The sequence below is a fragment of the Rhinolophus sinicus genome, linkage group LG02 (assembly GCF_036562045.2).
Source record: "Rhinolophus sinicus isolate RSC01 linkage group LG02, ASM3656204v1, whole genome shotgun sequence".
In the NCBI taxonomy this organism is placed as follows: domain Eukaryota; kingdom Metazoa; phylum Chordata; class Mammalia; order Chiroptera; family Rhinolophidae; genus Rhinolophus; species Rhinolophus sinicus.
The window spans coordinates 144,707,378-144,729,316 of NC_133752.1; the positions used below are offsets into that span (position 1 = coordinate 144,707,378).

The 21,939-nt window shown below is 58.3% G+C and overlaps 2 protein-coding genes across 5 annotated transcripts in view; both read right to left on the minus strand.

Annotated features, from left to right (window-relative positions):
- Window positions 1–853: 853 nt before the first annotated feature.
- On the minus strand, window positions 854–10,401 carry NXPH4 (neurexophilin 4). The gene is made up of 2 exons (XM_019742222.2): window positions 10,117–10,401; window positions 854–2,392 (listed from the first exon to the last, which is right to left on the minus strand). Exons 1-2 carry the CDS (start codon window positions 10,171–10,173, stop codon window positions 1,529–1,531), a joined length of 921 nt encoding a protein of 306 aa, XP_019597781.1. The 5' UTR covers window positions 10,174–10,401; the 3' UTR covers window positions 854–1,528.
- Window positions 10,402–14,435: 4,034 nt separating this feature from the next.
- Window positions 14,436–21,939, minus strand: part of LRP1 (LDL receptor related protein 1) — an 84,684-nt gene continuing 77,180 nt past the window's right edge. For all 4 annotated transcript variants that reach the window (XM_074325545.1, XM_074325542.1, XM_074325544.1 and 1 more), the window contains 17 exons: window positions 21,481–21,621; window positions 21,235–21,369; window positions 21,032–21,151; window positions 19,681–19,949; window positions 18,945–19,123; window positions 18,376–18,482; window positions 18,058–18,174; window positions 17,402–17,578; window positions 17,117–17,257; window positions 16,831–17,004; window positions 16,406–16,567; window positions 15,823–15,997; window positions 15,571–15,672; window positions 15,358–15,422; window positions 15,160–15,250; window positions 14,918–15,062; window positions 14,436–14,752 (listed from right to left, as the gene is read on the minus strand). In XM_074325545.1, the coding sequence (XP_074181646.1) occupies window positions 14,612–14,752; window positions 14,918–15,062; window positions 15,160–15,250; window positions 15,358–15,422; window positions 15,571–15,672; window positions 15,823–15,997; window positions 16,406–16,567; window positions 16,831–17,004; window positions 17,117–17,257; window positions 17,402–17,578; window positions 18,058–18,174; window positions 18,376–18,482; window positions 18,945–19,123; window positions 19,681–19,949; window positions 21,032–21,151; window positions 21,235–21,369; window positions 21,481–21,621 (2,441 nt within the window). In that variant the 3' untranslated portion in view covers window positions 14,436–14,611. The remainder of the gene's footprint in view (window positions 14,753–14,917; window positions 15,063–15,159; window positions 15,251–15,357; window positions 15,423–15,570; window positions 15,673–15,822; window positions 15,998–16,405; window positions 16,568–16,830; window positions 17,005–17,116; window positions 17,258–17,401; window positions 17,579–18,057; window positions 18,175–18,375; window positions 18,483–18,944; window positions 19,124–19,680; window positions 19,950–21,031; window positions 21,152–21,234; window positions 21,370–21,480; window positions 21,622–21,939) is intronic.

A 21,939-nucleotide genomic window follows, 5' to 3' on the forward strand; every position in this document is an offset into this window, starting at 1 on the left:
AACACTGCCCTCTCCGAGTCGGTACCTAGACCCAGGACTCAGGGCCAAGGAAGGCTGAAGACGAGGCGTCGTTCGGTGCCGCAACTCGTCCATACCCTCTCCCTCGTCCCAGTCAGTGGTCCCGAGGGGTGGGGGGAGGCTGAGCTTGAGAACTGCTAATGAAGCCGCAGCCAATTAACGCCTGGGCAAGGGTTGGGGGCGGATAAAATTAGCAGCCGCGGCTGCTGAAGGGAGCTAGAGGCGGGGGTGAGGACGGTGGGCAGCTGGCTGAAGGGGGCCTCGTTTGCAGGCGGCGGCAGCGATGACCAGGCCCGGCTCTCCAAACTCGCGCTCGTCTCTTCCCCCACCCCCTCGTCTCAGGCCTCCCTCCCTCCCTCCCTCCCTCCCTCCCTCCCTCCCTCATCCGTCTGCAAACTCAGCGCCCACGAAATTAGGAAGGAAAAGGAAGATCGATGACTCCAGATGCTGCAAACACCGTTCGCCCTCCCCCACCTGCCGCCTCCCGCCAGCCCCGCGGAGCTTAGCAGGTTGTCAGCGCTCTGCTTACGCTGTCCCTGCATCTCCTTGAATGGGAATTCTAGGTCTATACCTCCACCCCCAAGTCGTGCCAACTAGTCCGCTGGCAATCCCCTCTCTGGTTTAATCCCCATCCTAACTGCTACCTATCTCTTACCCCAAGGGTCGTCCTCATCTCTGTCTGATGCAGTCTCGGATGACCTCCAAGGTGCTAGGTCCGTTAATATTTGCCTGTTTCCCCGCGAGTCGCGGGGGGACGGGGAGGAGGCCCTGGCCAGGTCTCTGCCAGACATAAACCCACATCATTCCCCCTTCCCTACAAAGGTCTCACACATACTCGTATTGGATTTCACTTTATTTTGTTTCCTTTCTCGACTGTTTTGGAGTAGAAAAAATATCACGGAGAGGAAGCAACCGGGAAAGGGGCAGGTGGACCAGGACTACAGCGACAGGAAGGAGGCAGGCATAGGGCAGGGGCTGGAGTCCATCACGTACCCAGGAGTCTGCTTTCGCTACCCTAATTGGAGTTTGAGGGAAAGGGGACAGGCATACGGCAGGCAGAAGGGAATGAGGATAGGCCGCAGCTTATACTTCTTTAGTCTTGACGTAGGAACAGGGTGGAGCAGGAAGACGAGCGCCTGGGGGCAATAAAGTCAGGGTAAGATGAGGGTGCCAGGCCAGGCATTATTAAAGCTGTGGGCAAAGGGAATGTCCAGCCCAGCGTCAGGAGCGTAAAGGGACCCAATGTGGATGTAGGGGACGCTGGAACCGCCTATTCTGGGCTGCGCTTTGCCCCTCCACTTTGGGGTGTAGCCGAGGGGACTACCAGCCTCATAGGCACTCCCAAAAGGGAAAAGGAGACTGACGCCGACTGATGTTCCCCGGGAGGGCTGTTCCTCTCCGCCCCCAGAATGGAAGAGTGGATGCGGCCACAGGACTTGCGGGGCATGGGGAGGGGTCCCACTTAGGGAGGCCGGGATTTGGCGGGAAGTTCGGCCGAGGGAGGGGCGCACTATCCAAAGTAGGGGTGCTCGCTCTGGAAGTTATAGTCTGGGCACACCTTCTGCACCAGTTTGTAATCAAAGCTGAGGAAGGAGACGAAAATGCAGATGACTTTGAAGGGCTTGGCACAGAGCCAGGCAGCCTGACTCTGCGTATGCTCGGTGAAGCACACCTGTGATGGGTCGTACAGGCACGGGCGATGCTTACGCGCACGGTTTGTCTTCTCATACTCCACGTGGCAATTGAAAGCTCGTGACTCTTTGGCCCCAGGCACTCCGAGCGAGCCCCCAAGTGGGCCCGCCAGCGCTCCCCCAAGGGTACCTCCTAACCCTGACCCTGTGGCTGCCAGCCCCAGCGGGGGCCCCAGCCCAGGGAGCACACCCTCCAGGGCAAGGGTGGACTGCAGAGGGTGGGGAGCGGGGCCCGGCAGCCAGACGCCCCCGAACTCGACACGCTTGGAGGGCGGCACGATACTGACGCTGAGGTTGCCCAGGCTGGACGAGTTGTGGCGGAAGTACACGCTGAAAGTCCCGTTCACATGGTCCACGATCTTGCCGGTCACCAGCAGCGAGAACTTGAGGGTATGCACCCGGAAGTAGAAGTCTCCCCAGCCAAAGATCTTTTTGGCGCGGGCCGCCTTGATAGACGGCTTTCTTTTGGTGCGCGGCGCTGGCAACGCTCCCGCCGCTCCCGCCCGGGCCAGTGCAGTGGTGTGGTTAGCGGGCCACGCCCAGCTCCAGGAGCCAGCGGTGCCCAGGCCGTCGGAAGACCTGGGCGCTGGGAGCTGTTGGCCAGGGACGCCCCCTCCAGCCGCTGCGGGGCGCAGCTCCACATACTGTGGCCTCCCGGACTCCGGTATCTGGGCACTGACGGCCTGTGAACACAGAATAAGGAGGAAAAAAGAGACGCAGGGGTTGTCCCTGGCCACCCCGCCAGAGCCCTACCCACACCAGCTCCTTTCAAAAAGTCCCTAGGAGACCAAATGGAATCCGTCAGTCCGCCGTCAGTGGTTGAGGGAGTGTGCATTGGAATAGACCTGCAGCCCTACCAAGCTATGTACGTGGTGTTGCCCAAGTCACTTCACCTATCTAGGCCTCAGTTTCTACATCTGTGAAATGACACTGAGAATCCTTATGTTCTTCCAGAACTCCGATGCAGGTGAGAAAGCCCAAGCCAGTGTGGGTTTGAATAGGGAGTGGAGCTGGGGACCTGGGCTCCATTTCCTCCAGCCTGGAGCCTAAATGGTCCAAAGTGATAGGCCAGGGAGGAGCTGGACTCAGGCAAGCGAGGCCATGACCGCTGTCAACATCCAGCAGTAAGAAAGAGGTGAAGACCTCCCAAGGCCTCTGCTGAGACTAGAGCCCCCGCCTCAGCCTCTACTCCCTTGCAGGAAAGGGCACGGGAAACCGGTAGAGAGGAGGAGAGCAGTGGAGAGTCTGGGTATGGGGGGTGAGACTTGGGGGCTACTCCACTACCCCTCCCAGTCTCCAGTGCTCTGGCAGTAGTGGGGGGGTGGCTCCTGGTGGTCCTATGAGCTCAGAGGCAGGCAGGAGGAGCCGCCCTGGCCCGCCCCTACCCGTCTCCTCCTGTCTCAGGTGGCGACGATCTGGGAGACAGCTTGGGCGCGAGTACAAGATAGATCGAGAGGCAGGAGCAGCGGGGCCAGGCCCAAGCCATCAATTATCTGGGGGTGGGGGGGTGGGGGTGGCCGGGAGTGAAAAAGACGGGTGAGAGCAAGAGGAAGAAATATGGAGATGCCGCTCCAGTAAAGGGAGTGAGGGAGAGGAGCTGTGTGTGTGTCAGAGTGTGTCAGTCAGACTGTGCTAGCTGTGGCCGTTAGTGTGGCTCTTACTGCGTGTGGGTTCAGACGGGGGTTGGGAGTACTGCGTGTATCAGTCTGGGGTGGTTGTGTTTCTGTTAGCCTGGGATGATTGTATTGCATGTCTGTCTACCTGGAGTGATGTGTATTTGCGTATTTACCTATGGTGATGGGTGTGTGTCTGCCTGCGGTGTCTGTGCAGGGTGGGTGGCTCTGTGTGTGGTCCTGGTGACTGTGTATGTGTCTGTATGCCCATGTGTATCAGTCTGAGGATGCTGTGTACGTGTGTCTGCTGCTTGTGGTGGCTGAATGTCTGTTGTGTCAGTCTGTGGAGGTTATGTATGTGTGCCTGGGTTGTATATGTGCCTGGGTTGGCTGTGTATACGTGTGTTAATCTGAGTGAGGCTGAGTATCAGTTTGTGGTTGTATGCCAAGGTTGGCTATATGTCTGAGGGTGGCTGTGTGTGACTCTAGGTGTGTCACTTTTCCTGTGTGAGCTATCATCTTGTGTCCATGTGTCAAGCTCTTTCTAAAGGGTGTGTGTCAGTATATCCACAATGATAGAATAAGTGTGCTCACTGTGTTCCCCCCCTGGGGGGGGTGCATGTGTGTGAGTTGTATATGAATGGTCCCTGCTGGCTGAGCTTTGGGTAGGTAAAGAGGCCTGTCAGCACGGGTGTCGCCCTCTGTTTGCACACACCCGTGTGTGTATATACCATAAGTCTACAGGGGACAGGAACAGCAGTCAGGCTGCGGGGCTAGAAGCTCCACTGCCTGGTCCCCACCCCTGCAGCGCCACGATCCTGGGTTATTAATGCAGCGACACCCGCTCATCATACATATTTATCGCCCACCCCCCATTCCTCCTGCCATCCATCCCTCCTCCCAGCTCAGGTGAGAGGGTCGGGGGAGGCAAGAGTGATTGACTCAGACAGACAAGCTTGAATAGGCAGTTAACACCCGGAGGGTGAGACTGAGAGGGGCTGGGGGCAGGGGTCCTAGGCTGCAGGGGGAAGGAGGAAGGGCCTCCTAGGAGGAGGGGCCAACGCCCCCGCCCCAGGAGGTGGGCTTTGAGAGGGCAGGGAGCGAGCTCCAAGCTCAGAGAGCATTGGAAGATGAAGTGTGTGAAGCTTCCAGCGAAAGTCTAAGGGTGGGGCTGGGGGGCACCATTTGAACTCTAACACCTAACTCCTCACCCGTTTGGGCCCAACCACTGCTTTTTCCCGGGGCTTCCATCAGTCCCCACAATCTGCAGCTACAACCCAAATGTCTCCAAGGCACCCCGCCCCTAGCACACACCCCAGCAGCACCCGAAGTCCTGCACCCTCCCAGTCAGGGGTTGGGACGGAAGCAGTTTTGGCTGGGCTGTGAAGGGTGCCAGGTATCTCCCCTCTGACCCCAGACAAATTGCTGTCTACGCTTCTCTGATCCAGGCAAATCCCCAGGCTTTGGGCACTCGCACCCCCCACCTGCCCAGGAAACAGCCATCATAAAACGGAAGAGTTGGGGGGGGCGGACAAAGCGACCTTGTGGGGGTGTCGGACAGGGAGGGGCGAGAGTCTGCGAGGAAACGAGCCGAGAAATGGGAACATGGAATAAAATAAAATCAAATCCTCCCTCTGGCTTCCTTGCTCGCCGGCTTGCTCTCCCTCTCTCGCTCTCCCTTTTTCACTGTTTTGCTCTCTCTCTCTCTCTCTCTCTCTCTCTCTCTCTCTCTCTCCCTCTCTCTTCCCCACTCTCCTCTCAGTCTCTCTCGGTCTCTTCTTCATTGTCTCTAATTTTCTCCTTCCATGATTCTGTTTTTCTCCCTGTTTCTGTCTGTCTCTGTGGTTATTTCCCTCTATCCTTCAGGTTGTCTGTCTCCAACTGTGGGTGGGGGTGGGAGTGAGGGCGAAGGAGGGTGACAAGGGAGCCCCTCTTTGCCCAGAATCATGGTGCTGTTCCTCCCCCTCTAGGACTGAAAGTGAGAGCAGGGTTTTGTCCGAGGAGGGGTTCCCCTTGCTCCAGAGCTGGTTTAATTAAGCTAATTGAGCACGATGACATTTGCAGAGGGGAGAAGCTAGCTGGGCTGTGGGCTGGGGGGGCGGAGGTGTTCTGTGGCAGACAGGGAGGGGGGTGAGGGGTGAGCTTCACCAGGCACGCTTCCAGGCCCATGGTTGGGGGGGCCGGGAGCCGAGCCAGGAGTTCTTTGCCCCCAAGGCAGCGAGCCCACGCACTGGAGGGGAGTTGAGGCTGCCTCTTGCTGCTGAACAAACTCCACTGGGGGAGGGGGCTCTTTTGGGACGGGACTGCTGGGAAAGGGGGGTGAGGATCAGACTGTTAGCCCCCCAACCGCATTGCAGAGTGCACCTCCCCGGGGCCTCCAGACTGGTCGGTAGCTTCTCTCTTGCTGCCTGGGTCAGGCGGGGCCGCTCAGGATTCCGACGGGGGAAGGGACAGCACCCTGTGGTTGGAGAAGAAACAGTGCTCCCTGCCTGGGTTGGGGATGAGGAGGGAAGAGCGTGCTGAGCTCTTGCACCTAGAAAGATGAGGGGGCACTGCAGTCAGAACAGGATGGAGTAGCTGGGGTCTGGCTGAGGACCAGAGATTGAGATGGGGGTGAAGTCAGAGGTAGGGTGGACAGGACAGGCTGGGGTGAGGACTGGAACAGATATGGAGGGGGACTGGGAATGCAAACCTGCCTCTGGAAGGCACAGGTACTGGGTGCAGAGATGAGGATAAAACAAAGGTAGGAACAGGGATGAAGCACGGGAACAGGAATTAAGAGGAAATCAGAAATGGTGGACAGGCATGGGCAGAGACAGGGACGCAGATGGGGTAGGGACCAGGGAAATGAAGAGAGGGGACAGAATGGGATGGGAACCAAAATGAGGATGCGGGAGGACAGGGATGGTGGATGAGGAATGGGCAGGAATGAGAATGGGATGGGGACTGGATGCGGGTGGGAACAGGAATGGGGAATGGGACATGGTTATTGGGCAGAAACAGGGATGTTGAGGGATGCAGAGACCCAGGGGGTGGGGATGGGGAAGGTGAATGGGGACTGGAATGGGAAATCGAGGACAAGGAAGGAGGTAGGAGAAAGGGAGGAAGACAGGAGCTGAGGACAGGTATGGGAGACAAGTGAGAGGAAAAGGCAGAAGAGCAGGACTGGGCTACGAGAGGGGGCCAGGCAGGTGGAGGCGCAGACACCTCCATCCAGACCTTACTATAGCGAGAGGGGGCGGGGACCGCTGGTGGGGCCAGCTCTGCCCTTGGGCCGGGCACCCCTCCCCCTCAGCCCCGCCTGCCCGCCTGCTCTCTGCCTGCAGCGCAAGGCTCACCGTTATCTGAATTTTGATTTTATTTTATTTTATTTTATTTCCCTGCTTCCTAGAGCCGACGCGGTCCCCACGGGAACGGCGCCCCCCGCCCCCCGCCCCGCGCCTCACTTTATTATTGCAATAAATGTGCCTATAAAGGCGCGGGCTCCAGGGCGCGGTGAGGGGGGTGGTGGGAGCCGCGGAGCTGCGATGTAATTTCCCGAAGCCGGAGCTGGAGGGGGAGTGGGCGGGGTGGAGGTGGAGGAGGGGCAGGCGAGGGAGAGGGGAGACTCGCCAATTTCCAGCACTCAAGGCAGAGCTCCCTGCTCCCCACCCCACACCCCACGACTCCCCACTCTGCCGGGCAATGCCTGAGCCTTGGGACCCCTCCCACAAGACTCTGCCCTCTCTCTGTTATCCTGTCCCCCTCCTGGGCCCCGCCCACGTGGAGTTGAGAAGCTTCCTCCAAAGTTGTCCATCTCTTTGCCAATGACTTCATCTCTGACTCCTGCAATGCCCCCTCCACTTACCTAGTCTCTTTCACCGTTTATCTCTCCCCTTCCCAATGACACCGTCTCTGACCCTAGTGACCCTTCTTTACCTTGTTTCTGTTCCCTAATTACTTCACATCTTCTCCAGTCATCCTGTCCTGGATCTCCAGCTCTTCCCCCAGCCCCACTGGAGACCCTCTAGATCCTTTCCAGCGGGTACCCCTCCCACACTCGCAGGCTTGGGCCCAAGGGAGCTGTCACAGCGCTGCCCCTCTCTCCTGTGCCCCTAGCCCAGCTGCGGCCCTGATTACCCCCAAATCCCTACCAACAGCTCCAGGGCCTAGCCCAGGCTGCACCGTGCCTAAGTGGCCCAGCCAGAGATTAGCTGGGGGGCTAGAGGTGATGATGGGAGGGGGTGGGCTAGACACATGGACAGGGCCAGCCGGCTCCAGAGACTGGAGACTCCAGCTTAATCCTTCCCCCAGGCATGATAGAGCTGGAAGTTCCCACAGGGCTCCACCCCTGCCCTCCCCCAACTAATTAGTAATTAGTGATTAGTGATTAGTGACTATTGATTGCCTGCTGCTTCTCCCAGTAGGCAGCTGCTTTGGCAAGGGGTGGGGAAGACACACACAGAGAAAGAGAGAGAGTGAGAGAGAGAAGAATCAGAGACCAGACGGTATTAGAAAGATACTGAAGAAGGCCTGGCCCAGAGGGCAGGGCCCCAGGGCCAGTGGAAGGCAAGAGTCCCAGGCCCTGAGAGATGACCAGGAACCCTGAGCAAAGAAAAAGGAGAATGAGCTTCAGGAGGAGGGGCAAGTGAACAGGGTGAAAGAAGGCAGGGTTGTTATGTATCATGGACAGTTAGGGTTTCCCAAAGAGCTGTCTTATAAACTGTCCCCTACCAGCCTCTTACCCAGTGTCCACCCACTGCCAACCCTGCCAGTGAGACAGCCCTGAGCGCACACACATACATAGGCCACACTCAGATACACAAACGCATCCTGAGGTTTGCAATCCCACCATCAAATGTACTCAAAACCATAAGCACGTAGATACACACTCACAAACCCTCGAGACTCATACAGGCAACACATGGGCCCCAGTACACAGGTGCACTGGAGATGTACCACCTTGGGGTACACACATTTGCACATGACATACTCACAAGTGTAGACAAACGCACATACTCAGACACATCTTTCTACACATATACCCCCACCCACAGTTATAAATATTCTCACACCCACAGTCTGTATACACAAGTAAACACAGGTTCTCACAAACACACAAGCTGGACTAAATGGGAGATACACTCCCCCCCCCCCACTGATTCCCAACACAGAGGCCCACAGCTGCAGCTCACATACACTCAGCTACATCCCCATTACTCACATCCTCGTGCTTACTCTCCCTCAAGTCTCCACCAGATGTTTCATTCCCCTTCAGGGGGCAAAGGAAATTAAACCAGATCTGTCCACAGGGGAGTTTATGTGATGGGGAGAGTGAAGAGGAGAGCGGAGGAAGTAGAAAGGAGGGGTGGGGAGTACCATCTCTCCCATCCTCTCCACCAGGCCTTCACACACAGTAGGTTGTGGGGCACAGACTCCCCCCCCCCCCACTGCAGTCCTCTAAAGGCAGAGCTGGGCAGCAAGCCCAAAAGAAGCTCTAGCTAGTGGGAGCAGTTTCTGAAGAGGGGGCTCCTCTGCCCACCTTCCAGCCCCTCAAGGTCACCAGGCAGGTTTGGGAGAATCAGGGAACTCAATCGCCAGCTTCACTGGGCAGCCCCTGCCCTTCTGGAGCTGCTGAGTGTGATTTGGCTGAGCAGATGGAGATTCAAATGTTGAAGGGAGAACTACACCCCTTCCAGACTCTGCAGGGGCTGGGGATAGGGTGCAGGGAGTAGGGTTTTAGGAAACCACCTGCATGCCCCTAAACTATGTAGGTCGGGGTGCAGGAAACAGGAAAGTCATGGGCAGGGGAGCTGATTGAAGGAGACAGGGGGCCAGGGCCTCGGTCCCCAGTGTGGGACACACAGCGGGGCACAGATGGCTGCACTGTGAAGCAGGCACCTGCACTCACTCCTTCAAAGCCAACACAACACCCCATACCAGCATACACATGCACCCTGGTCCCCAGCATGGAGACAGCCAAGTCTGCCCCCCCACATGCATGCACACAGGTGCACACACTGCCTCACACATTCCACACCAGCACAGATGAGCACACCGTGTACATGAGTTGAAGCCTCCAAGTCAGGAGGAAGGCAGATCAAGTCTGGGCCCCCTTAGCCTCTGGGTCCTCGCCCCAGAGCCTCAGGGAAAAAAGGCAGCCTTGGGAGGTGGGGCCTTGGAGGGGACGGGAAGAGAGACTCCCCTTCCAGACAGCCCCCACCCCTATCAGCCGACACCAGAGAGGGGTGTGTCTGTGAGGTTGTGCAGGGGAGATGGTGTCTCCGCGGGAAATATGATGGGAGACTGTAGCCAAGTTGGGCAGTATCTGTGTGCGTCCGTGTGTGCGCGCGTGTTTTGGGGCCGTGTATGCTCGGAACACAGTGCCCACCTGGCATGGTGACAAGTGCAGAGAAGAGAAATGGGAAGGCACGAGTGGAGGGGTGGAAGGACAGACAGAGAGGGAGGCGAGCGAGGTTGGCGCGGAAAGGCGGCAAGGCTGACACCCTGCTGGCTTGTCTGTCTGTCTCGCACTCCCGCTCTGTCTGGCGCACTCGCGGGTCGGGCTTAGTCCCCTCCCCCGCCGCGCCTGAAGCCAGATCCGAGTCGGGCCTCCACCCTTGCCCCAGTCCCCGACCCTCAGCCAACTTGCACTGGGAGCACGCTTGTCCTGGACTTGGGAGTCTGTCTGTCCGCGTCCTCCACGCGGCGCAAAGTTGGGACGCTGGGGGCGGGGCGGGCGCACGGAACCCCTTGCACTCTGGGACCTTTGCATGCCGGACCCCGCGCTCGCGCTGCAGCCCTGCTGCTCTTACCGTCCTCAGGAGCCACGGGCCAAAGAGCAAGAAAAGCCATTCCGGGAGCAGCCGCATCTTCCTGGGCGGCGAGCGGGGCGGGTGGGTCAGGTCCCGGGGCAGGCCGGAGCCAGGTGGGAGCAAGGGGTTCCGGGCTGGCGTGCGGGGGGTTAGCTGCCGGAGCGGCGGAGCGGCGGCGCGGCCCGCGGACTGAGCGCTAGCAGCGAGCGCGGCGCTGGGGGCGGGGCGCGGGCGGGGGAGAAAGTTGGGTCCGACACGGGCGGCGGGCGGGGGCGGGGCTCCGCGGCGCTCCAATCCCGGCCGCACCCCGCGCGCCCCCTCCCGCCCGGCTGGGGGCACCGAAGGTGACTTTCAACCCGACACGCCCCGGACACGCCCCCGGCCCAGGTGCGAAGTAGAGAGGGCGGCGGGGCTCAGGGACCATGAACCAAGGGTCTGGGTCTGTGCACGGATGAGGAATAGGGCAGGGCGTGGGGCTTGAGCTCCAGAACGGTGTTCCCAAAGGGCCCAGTACGACCGGTGACCCTCGGTGCTCGGGGCCAAGGTGGGTCCCTGGGCAGGAGCAGGGCCGGGGCCGAGGTGAGGGCGGGCGGGGTCTCGGGCAGCTGGTACCGCGCGGCGCTGACGGGGATGGATGGGCGCCCCGCGGCTCTTTCGGCCCGGAGATGAGAATCATTGATCACGGACGGAAACCCCATCACGTCTGTCAATAGGGTTGACAAACGGCGCCCGCCGCTCCCACTCCCGCCCCCAGGGCACCTCCGCTAGACCGGCCGTTCACCTTTGCCCCTAGCCCCCCGCCGCTGACCCCTGCGCGTCCCACGCAGAGTGTCCCTGCGTGGGGGTTGGGCAGGAAGTCCCCCTCAGCGCCGCCCGCCCGGCCTTTTGGTGCAATCTCTATCCCTTCCCTCTCACTGCCCCATCTTTCACCATCAGCTCCTCTCGGTCCTTGTCTCCTTGCTCCTATATCTCTGTCCTTGTCTCTGTCCCCAGCTCCAGCCCTGTCTCTGTCCCTTTCCTCTTGGCTGTTTCTTCACTGTTTCTTCCTCCCCCAGTCTCTCTCTCTCTCTCTCTCTCTCTCTCTCTCTCTCTCTCTCTCTCTCTCTCTCTCCTGCCCGGGAATCTTCATCTGTCAGCTGTTGCTATGCAGTGAGGCTGTGGCTGAGGTTGTGGTATGACCGACACCTAGACAACTAGAGATAGGGACAAGCAGAGAGATAGAGACAAGCAAAGAGATAGAGACGGGCACATACTCTGAGACACCAACACCCCCACCCCAGGCATGCACGCAGATGCTTCACAAGTGCAAGCCATACCATACAGGAGAGCACACAGGCAAAGTGAAACACATCCATGCAGAGATCAGCACACACTAGAGGCACAGTGACACACAGACGGACACACTTGGTTTACACACACGCAGGAGCACACAGAGACAGACAAATGCACACTTGCACCAAGAGACAACTACACCCAACCAGGTACTCAGAGCCCATCCCTGCTTTCTTGCCTTAGTAGAGGCCAACATCCACAGACAGAGATGGACACACACACAGGTGTACACTGGCACCGGCAAGCCCAGACACATGCAGACAGATAGATATACGGATGTGACAGACAGACAGACACACACACACACACACACACACACACACAGAGATCAGGGATACTGAGAAGATGAGGCAAACAGAGACACCCAGAGAGAGACAGACAGTAGCCAGGAGAAAGGAACCTGGGTGCACGTGGGGCAGAGAGGAGAGAGGCAGGAGGGAGCAGGAGTGGCCAAGGCCCAAAGCTCCAAGGCTCCAACCAGAATCCTGAGCTCGGGTGCGTTCCAAGCCCAGGGGCTGCAGCAGTGGGTGGGGGCAGTGGGCACACCCAGGCCTATAGTGCCCAGGACAGAAACCCATCACTAGGGTCTTGATCTTCTGGAGTCCTGACCCACCCCACCTCTCCTCCTTTTGCTGCAATCTCAGACACACACACACACCCCCCTCCCTTTTCTGGGTCTTTGCCTCTGTCCCTGTATCTCTCCATTTCTGTATCTGTTTCTCATTCTGTCTATATTGCCTCTGCTCCCGTCTCTTCTCCATCTCTTAGGACGCCTCTGCCCTCCTTGCCAGGTGGGGAGTTTTCCAGGATTGCCTCTTGGTAGACCCTCTCCTGGTGGGTCCTGGAGGGCAGAGGGAGGATGCAGAGGGAGGGGTGTGCGTTCCAAGCCGCAGCTGGGAGCCCCTCTCGCTTTGCCCAGGATCGAGGCGACAGGCAGAGAATCAGTGGCTCCCCGGGGGCGCCAGATGCACGGCTGGCAGAGGGAGTGAGGGGGTGGGGCTGGTGGTGGTGTTGTGGGGGGAGCAGGCAGGCGCTGAGGGAGGGAGCCGGCTGGAGGAGGGTGGAGGGGGTGTGGCAGAATAGCCTGAGGGAAGCAAGTGAGAGGTTGGACCTGGGGTCCGCCCGCAGGTACATAATTAGTGTGTTGGGGAGGGGGCTGTGCTGGGCTTCGGGATGAGCGGCGCTGCAGGAGTGCGTACGCCACCTGGTGGATAGATGGGGGCACAAGCCTCCCTCTCAACAATCGACGAGGATGACCCTTTTTTCTCAGCAGGGTCTCTCTCTGCCCCGGGGCCCTTGGAGCCTTTGGGCCCTGGGAAGCTCGGCGACAGTAGAGGATCTCAGAGTTGGCTTGGAGACTGAAGTTGGAGATGGGATCTCAGGGCTGGGAGGGCTTTTGTTTTTAAAGGTGCCTAGACCCATAGCTTGCTCAAGAAAGGAGGAATAGACTGAGGAAGTTGAACTAGGGAGGGAGGGGTAATGAAAGGCAATGCTTCCCCTTTGGGAGTTGGTAAGGGTTCTTTGTAGCTGCCCTCTCTAAGCTGTATTTGCTGTTGAGGGGAGAGTAGGGCTATAACCCTGTCTGTATTGGACAGTGTAAAGCTGTGTGATCTTCTGTAAGAGGTTCCGCTCTCTTGGCAGGGGTTGAAGTAGACCTGGGACCCCTTTGATTGTAGCTGTCCTTTCCTGTCCACCCCTGGGATGTTTAAAATGATTGGTGAGCTGGGTCTGTTGGTGGCCCATGGGACCTGGCAGACTGGTTTTCCCAGTTCTCCTTCACTCCAGGGACCCCCCTTCTCCTGAATCCAGGATTCTACTCTTGGCATCTGGTTAGTTAGTTTCCATGAAGTGTGAGATGTTAGTGCTTCAAGAGCAACCTCAGGCAGAGAGCTGTACAGGACCACCCTGAAGGATTATAAAGCCCTTCACAGCCCCAGGATGTCCATTTCTCATGTTGGGATTTCTCACTGTGGGAGTTCATTTTGGATAGGGTTGGTGGTGTCCCCTAAAAGTGACAATGCACAGAAACAGATCTTGGAGTTAGTATCCTAGAGCCAGAGGGAAACAAGATCCAGATAGGTGAAGTCACTGGCTCAAGGTCACACACCCAGGAGAAGCAAGTCTTTCTTGTCAAGTCCAGTGCCACCCCCTTCTTCTGCCACAGAGAGATGCAGAGGGAGGGAGCTCAGAGAAGGGTACTGAAGACCAGACTCAAGCCTGCCTCCAGCACAGACTAGGGCTACCTCTGGTGGCTGCAGCAGGCAAGCACAGCCCAGCTCACAGAGTATCGCACTCATAGGTAGACACAAGTGGCATTTTTCTTTCTCTTTCTTTTCTTTTTCTTTTTTTTTTTTTTTAACAATTTTATTTATAACAATATCTGTGTTATTTAGTTGTAAAGGAATTCAGCAAAAATTATTAAAACGTTCATGTCCCCAAAACGGGGCGACCCACTTACCCTTCCTTGGTGTGCCCCACCTCCTCCTTCTCCCCAGGGGAAGAGAGGCTGGGGGACTGTTTACCAAAGTCTCCAGCCCAGGGAGCCACCGTGGGGACTCTGGAGAAGGGGGAGCTGTCTGGGAGGGGTATTGAGTATGGCCATCTCAAAAGTGCCTCTATAATGGGGATTGGGGCATGGGATGGCCTCCTCCAAAACTAAAAAACTCCATCCTTTCCTTCCTACCTCAGCCAGAGCCAAATCTTCCAGACAGAGGCAGTGAAGGACTCTCCCTCCCCAGAACTAGCCCTCAAGGAGTTGGGAGGGGTGAGGGGGAGGGTGACAGGGGAGAGCCCTGACAAAGTGTCTTGTACAAGGAGGGGAAGGCAGCACCACCAGCTCTCCCAGTGGGGGTGCATTTTGGTGGGCAGGGCCCCCTTATACCTGTAAGCCAAAGGAACCCCCAGAGCCCTGCTGTCCCAGCTCCCTGAAGGCAACATGGGGGGTGGGGGTGCTGAGGAGCAGGCAGAAGGAAAACGGAAAGAGATAATACTGTGCTCGCTTGCTCGCTTGTTCACTCACATATAAAAAGTAATTCCTTCATTTTTACATTTATACATCCCAGCAGGGCTGGGGAGGGCTTGTTGGGCAGGAGTGGGGCTCATTGAAGTACTTCTCTGGCAGGGGGCAGGAGGCTCTCTGGGGGAAGTCCGATGGGGCAGGGCCCTATGCCAAAGGGTCTCCTATCTCGTCCTCAGGGCCCCGGCCCAGGAGTTCTCGTTTCTCATCCGTGCTGGCCAGGGAGTGGCGGCTGCCGTGACCACCCATGTAGAGTGTGGCGTACACAGGGTTGGTGAAGTTGGTGGGCTGCAAGGTGACAGAGGGTTCAGGTATGGCTCAGGGTCTGGGCTCTATGGCCCAGGTACCCTACCCACACCTCCACTCTATCATCCAACCCAACACCCTTAGTCATCCCATCCATAACCTCTTGCCCCTGCCCTGGAAGTTACCCCCTCTTTCCTCCCAGCCCACCTTGTCAGGGTCCAGGGCAAAGTCAGCATCCAGTAGGCCCCCTACATCATCAGGCTCCCCGCCTTCATACATCTTATAGGTGGGGTTCCCAATCTCCACGTTCATGGCCCCGTTGGTCATCCGTTGGTGCTGGAAGCCCTTAGCCCTGGGGAGAGGCAGGAGTATAGGAGTAGAGATTCTAGGGGGGTAAGGCTAGGGTGGTAAGGTAATGACCAGAATTTTTCAGACTCCTTGTAACTCACCCCCGGACTCGCCGCTTGTACCAGAATACTGCTCCGGCTACCAGAAGCATCAGCAGCAGCAACAGCAGAGGGATAAGGATGGAGGCCATATCTAGAGGGGAGGAGGTGGGGGACTCAGTCCAAAAGGCCTAGGAGGCACAAGCACCCCACCCCATTCCAGGTCCCAGCAGCCCTGCCTTCCCACCCCCTGCCACCTACGTCCTGGCTGCTGTTGGCTGACCACCTGCTCCTCACACTGGGGTCCTGCCATATGGGGTGGGCACCTGCAGACAGGAGAGCAGAGCTGAGCAGACATGACTTCCACAGCCATGGCTGCCAGGGAAATGGGGAGGGGCCCCAGGATCCTGATGCGAGCCCAGATTTGGGGAAGGGGGATGATCTAGGCCTCGATGAGGCTGAGGCCCAACTCACTGGCACTCAGGCATCATTTTGCTGTTCATGGTGCAGGAACCGCCATTGCTACAGTGGCCGTCGCAGGTTAGACAGCTGGGGGCCACCCGGCCATCAGAGCAGCTGTAGGAGGGAGTGAAAGGCTGGTGTGAGGCTGGTGAGGGGTGCCTGAGACTCTGAGGAAGAGGCAGGGCAGGGCTGGGAGGGGCAGATGGAGGGCATAGAGCTGTGACAGGGCAGTCTAGCCAGGCACAACTGTGGGGCCCCACTCACTTGCAGGTCACATCCCCAGTCTGCTTGTTGACCACACAGGCCCCATTGAGACAGCGGCTGCACTTGTTCACTTGGCACCTCGGCCCCTCGAAGTAGGCGGTACAGCGGCACTGGCGGGAGCCATTAGCAGCCATCTGGCACGTGCCAAAGTTCTCACAGTAGCCAGAGCACTGTCCTGTGGTTTGGGGTGGGGGGAGAGGAGGTACTTCAAGTTCCATTCTCATGAACGTCCTTCATCGGTTGTGGGGTGAGCTAGACACTTGAGGGGGCCCCCAGGTCTTTTGGATGATCGCTACCTTCTCCTGAGTCCCTGGCAGCCCTCACATCACAGACTGCAGGGTACAAGGACATCCCCGAGCATCCTGACAGGGCACCACTTTTGCTTGAATAATCCTGGTGCCAGAGGGCTCACTACCTCGGGGGAAGTGCCGACACCTCCACAGGGGAGTGCCAGCAACTTGGGCCTGGCTGAGCTGAGAATGGCCTCCCTCCCTAGAACTCACTCCTGTGGCTACCACCCTAGGCTCTCAGGTCCCCCAGCTACCCTCATTCCTTCCCTGGGTCCCAGGGACAGCTGACTCACGGTACTGGCAGCGGTCACCCAGGAATCCAGGTAGGCATCGGCACTGGGGCTGGTTGCCCTGGTTGACAGTGCAGGTGCTGTTGTTGGCACAGTAGCCCGCACACACCTGCTGGGTGCATTTTGGGCCTGTGAAGCCTGTGGGGCAGCGGCACGTGGGCATGCCTGGTGGGAGAGGATGTGTGAGTGGGCCTGTGGCCCACTGAACCACCTGGCCCTCCTGCAGAGGAACAGGGCTGGAAGGCCCCAGGTGGGAGGCAGGTAGCAGAGGGATGGGACACAGGGGTGTGGACAGGAGGCATGAGGGGACGCAGAAGTGACGCAAGGTGGGGCAGGGGCTGAGGATTTGCCTGAGGTGGGGCCAGTGGGTTGGGGGGCTGGGGTCAAGGGGCCAGGAGCAGTCCTGGAGGGAGAACTGAAGGCCATACCAGAGGGGGAGGCAGCGCAGGTGCCCCCATTGCGACAGTGCTCCCAGCACTGATCTAGCTCACACTTGTCGCCTGTGTAGCGGGGCTGGCAGCGGCACTTGGGCTGCCTCCGTGCATTGAGGAAGCAGCTGCCACCGTTGAAGCACTGTAGGTTACAAGTTCCCGGCCGAGGAGCTGCAGGAAGGACCATGGGGGCAGAGCCAGGGAGAGAGGAATTCAGGGGCTGCAAGGAGGAGGGTTCTGGGGCACAGGGGGAGGGGCAGGGGAGGGGTGGGTGTGAGCATACCATCTGGTGGGGGTGTTGGTGAGGGCACAGCCACACAGGTGCCATTGTCCAGGCGCTTCCCGTTGGGACAGGTACAGACAGGCCCACTGGGGCTCAGCAGGCAGAGCCACTCACACTTCTTGCGGTCACAGGGGTTGGTCACTGTAGGTGTGGGCCAGCGGGAGAGGATGCTGAGCCCTGTGGACCCAAGACCCTCCCCTGCCCTCCAGGAACCGAGGCCACAGCTTGGAGACCTAGTGCCCCCAGGCCTCCCTGCCCCAGCCTGGGCTCTCCCTCCTTGCCCACCTTCAGGCTGCTTGTGCTGGTGGTACAGGACCACGTCAGAGGCGTGGTTCAGGCCTCCTGTCAGGTTGATCAAGGGGCTGTGTCCAAACTTATGGATCTTGAAGACACGATTATTGATGTAAGTGACACCATAGATGTAATCCTCAAAGACATCGATGCTGAAGGGGTGACTTAGGCCTGGGGGAGGAGGACATGGACTCAGAGGGGACTCAGGCCCTGGTAGTGTCCTTCAGGACACTGGCTCTCAGGCACCTCAAACCTAACATGTCCAAAACCAAATTCTTCCCAGCCTGTTCCTCCTTCTGTGGCCACTACTGGCAAAATGTCCCATTACCCCTAGACTTCTGGGAAGAGGACTGACTTCTGTTGCCTCTCCCCACATTTGCTAAGTTCCTACTGCCACCTATGTTTCCTCCGCGCAGTTTAATACTCATTGGTACAACAAATGAATGGACAGGTAGGCCAGAGGGTCAGGGTGGGTGTCAGGCCTGCAGGGCTGGTGCAAGGGGAATCCCATTAGGAGAGGCCTGGAAGACACTGCAGGACTGTGGGGGGCCAGGCTGGGGAGGATGGCAGGCGCTGGGGGAGGGCTTGGGCTCAGTGGGGAGGACAGGAGTCCCCAGGTCCAGGCTGGCTGAGGCTGCTGTCATGCTGACCTCGTTTGCTGTCAGCTGCCACGATGGGGTCTGTGCCATTGAGCCGGATACTGCCGATGACTGAGAGTTTGGCATCTGCCCAGTATAGACGTTCATTGTGATAATCCACGGCCAGGCCTGGGGGAGGCAGAGAGCATGATGAAGCCCAGCCCCTCCCACCTCAGGTTGGGGGAGAAAGAATTGTGTCTGTGTTGGGGTGGATCCACCCTGTTCCCATGACCACTCCCAATCACGTCTTCTGGAAAAGCCTCCACAATCCACCTGCCCCATTCCAGTCCAAGCCCCTCCCCTCCTACACCGTCCCCTGCTGCCTCGGACCTGTGGGCCACTGGATGTTGTCCTGCACCAGGGTCTCCCGCAGTGTCCCATCCATCGCTGCTGTTTCAATCTTGGGGTGGTTCCCCCAGTCTGACCAGTACATGGTGCTGGGGAAGGAGAAGGGGTGAGTGTGGGTAGGACCTGGGGCTGCCAGAAGAGGCCAGTCAAGGTGGGCCACCAGGTTCCTGGCCTGGGCACAGAGACTTCTGGGTCTTGTGAGGAGGGCATTCTGTCTGCCTCCTTCAGAGAAAACCAGGGGGAGTCAGCTTCCTGACCAGGTTAAGAATCTTTTGTTGTAAAGCCACAGTGTGCTGCAAAGTGGGCAGAGCTGCCCCCTAGAACAAAGCAGCAGCCAAGTCTTGGCTGTCCAGGACAGCCAGCCAAGTAGAAGTCAGGTCCCTGTCTGAGCCCTGGGCAAAGGCAGGCTGGGGTTGGCCAGACTGGGGCAGCCTGGAAGACCCTAGGCCAAGGGAGACTCAAGCTCAGGGAAGGGCACGCCTGGGATTCTGGGCCCCTGCCCCTGTCCCGGCCCTCCCCACAGGATGCACTCTCCCAGGACCCTGGCCTACCCCCTCAGCGGGTCCACCACAATGGCGTGGGGCTCATCAATCATGCCGGAGATGAGCGTCTTGCGGTTCTCGCCCTTCATTTGTGCCACTTCAATCACGTCTCGGCCTGAGTCAGTCCAGTACACGTTCCCGGCCACCCAGTCGATGGCAATGCCCCTTGGCATCTTGAGCCCTGAAATCTGAATGGCGGGGGTCACAGGGTCAGGGGCCACCACCTTTTGTCTTCTTGCCCATGATCTACCCCCGACTCTGCCAGCCTGTCCCTCCTAAAAAGTCATGCCAGACTGAGCCAGTTGCCTGGCTTTGAAGAGATTCAGTGACACTTATCTTATGGGCCACACTTAGCACTTTCACGTGTTTTGCTGGGTTAGATATTACTACCCTGCTTTATTGAAGAACAAAGTGAGGCCCAAAGAGGCCAAAGAGGTGTTGGCCAAGACTGACACAGTAGGCGGCAGTGACAATCAGGAATTGAACATGGCTCTTGTGCTGAAGGCCTGTGTGCCCAGGGTGCTCTGCTGCCTTGGGCTGCAGTGTGGCAGAGCCAATGATGGGTTCTCACTGCTCTGTCCATCTGTGGCCCGTGCCTCCCGACATAATCCTGACTGCCCTCGGCCTCCAGTCTCAGCCTCTGCCCACCCACTGTCTTTTTCAAACTCTGCTCGAAACCAGCTGCTCTTTGGAGTCTCTCCACCCAGTCAATCCTTGTAGACTCCACCCCAGGCTGGGTGCTCACATTGAGGTGGGTGACACCTCGGTCAATCTGTCGCCGGTGGCGATTGGAAGTAGTGGGAGGCGCGGCAGGGGGCAGGCTGCGGTAGGAGATGGTGCCCGTGTGCCAGTTGGTCCAATAGACACGGCCAGCCTTGACGTGGACGTCCATCGCATCGATGCGCACAGTCTCGTCACCCTGGAAGGCCTGCTCGTAAGCCGAGTGAGGGTGACTGGGGAACAGGCTGCGGATCTCATTGTCATCAGCAATGTACAGGACCTGATATTCAGAGCCTGGAGGGGTGAGAGGTCAGATGTCAGGTGTGGGGAAAGACAGGGGCAGGAGGCCAGGCCTGGGTGCCAAGGCTGGGGGCTGTCGGGCCCGGTTTTGGGAGGAATGTGCCTGAGACATGCTCCTACACCCAGCCCAGCCCCTTTCACACGAACAATGTCTTCTCTCCTAATCAAACCATCTGCACCATCAGAAACCTCTGCTCAACCCACCCCAGTGCCAGGCCCTAGTGCCAGCCTCAGCCCTTGAAGGTGTTTCCTCCCTTCCTCCCCTCAGCTGATCTAATGGGACCTGCTACTCTGGAAAGCTGTCCCTGCTCCTCTAGTCCCAGCGACTTCTGACTCATGGCCTCTGGCTGGCATCACCATGCTCCCTGCTCCACACTGTCTGATGTGTGCCTGTGAGTGCATGTGGATTTAAATGCACAGGCGTGAGGGGTGCAGGCACCCATGGCACGGGAGTGCGCTTGGGCATGTGGGGTGGGGTTGTATGTATATGCATGCCTTTGAGTGTGCACGGGGGTTATGTGCACGGGTGTGTGGATGTATTTGTGTACAGGCATGAGGAAGGTGCAGGTGCTTAGGCATATGGGGGAGAGCTTGCATGTTCTCGCCAAAAAAAAAACCAAAAACAGGTAAATACGTGAGGTGATGGATGTGTTAATTAACTTCATGGGGGAATCCTTTCACAAGGTGTACATATATCAAATCATCACATTGTACACATTAAATATCAGACAGTTTTGTCAATTACATTTCAATAAAGCTGAAATAAGAAAAGCATAATGGGAATATGCAGGTGGGGTACACGTGAGTGTGGCAATGTGTGTCTGTGTGCACTCCTCCTAGGAGTGGTGGGTGAGGAGGCATGTGTGGAAGGAAGGGGGCTGCCCCCACCCCAGACTTCCTCAGATGAGCCAGTCCAGGACCTGTGCCCAGAAGGCTGCACCTGTGGGTCTGGGGTTCCACACTTACGCAAGGGTGTATGGAGGAAAACATCCCACTCTGGGTCCACCCATTTTATATCCTGGTGCTGCAAAGCCCTGCCCACTCTTCCCATCCTCTCCCGGCTCAGGATTCAGTACCTTCGGCCTTGCAAGTGTTGTGCGTCTTCATGAAGTTGCGAGCACAGCTGCAGAGGTGGCCGCCCTTGGTGTTGTTGCACAACTGTGAGCAGGTGCCGAAGCGTAGGCACTCGTTGATGTCTGGGGATTACACGGGAGGGTCATGGAGAAACGCCATGTGGCTGGGGTTTCTGCCCCAGGCCCCCTGGGTCCTGCCTTCTTACCCTGGCATCCCGGCTGGCCTGGCACAGTGTGGAAGCCCGAGCGGCAGGCACAGTAGGCAGCTTTCTCGGTGCGCACGCAGCGTGCCTCATCCCCACAGATGCTGGCGTTGGTGGCGCAGCTGGTGAGCTTGGGGTCTGTGGGGGGACAGAGAGTGGGTTCTCTCCTGAGCCGCCCTACACCTGGACTTCGGTTCTCCACGCTGCCATCCCTGCACCTGCCCCGTTGCCCGCACACACCCCTCTTACCAATACTGCAGTCCTCCTCATCGGAGCCGTCCCCACAGTCATCGAACATGTTGCAGCGCAGCGAGGAGGAGAGGCAGCGCTGGTTCCGGCACAGAAACTCCTTCTTGTCTTTGCAGTGGGGGGTCTGCGCCGTGGGTGGCTCTGGGGAGGGCAGGGACTTCAGGTCCTGGGTATTCACCACCCTTGCTCCCTCCTCCCGTAGGGGCCTACAGTCAGTCATGGATACAGGTAGGACCCAAGCCTGGCTGTTTGTCAAGCTTGCAGGGGAAGTGGGTTAAACGTGCAGGTTCTCCCTCAAGACCTACGGTACCAGGAAGCTGCCAGTGCCTTTCCCCAGCAGCTTCTCCCTCCGCAGGGAGGGCCCCCAGGCTCCCAACAATGGAGCCTACTCTTCCTGGTGACTCCAGACACAGCTCGCACTTGGCTCACCCCATCCTCTGTAGCACCCCACTATGGGCC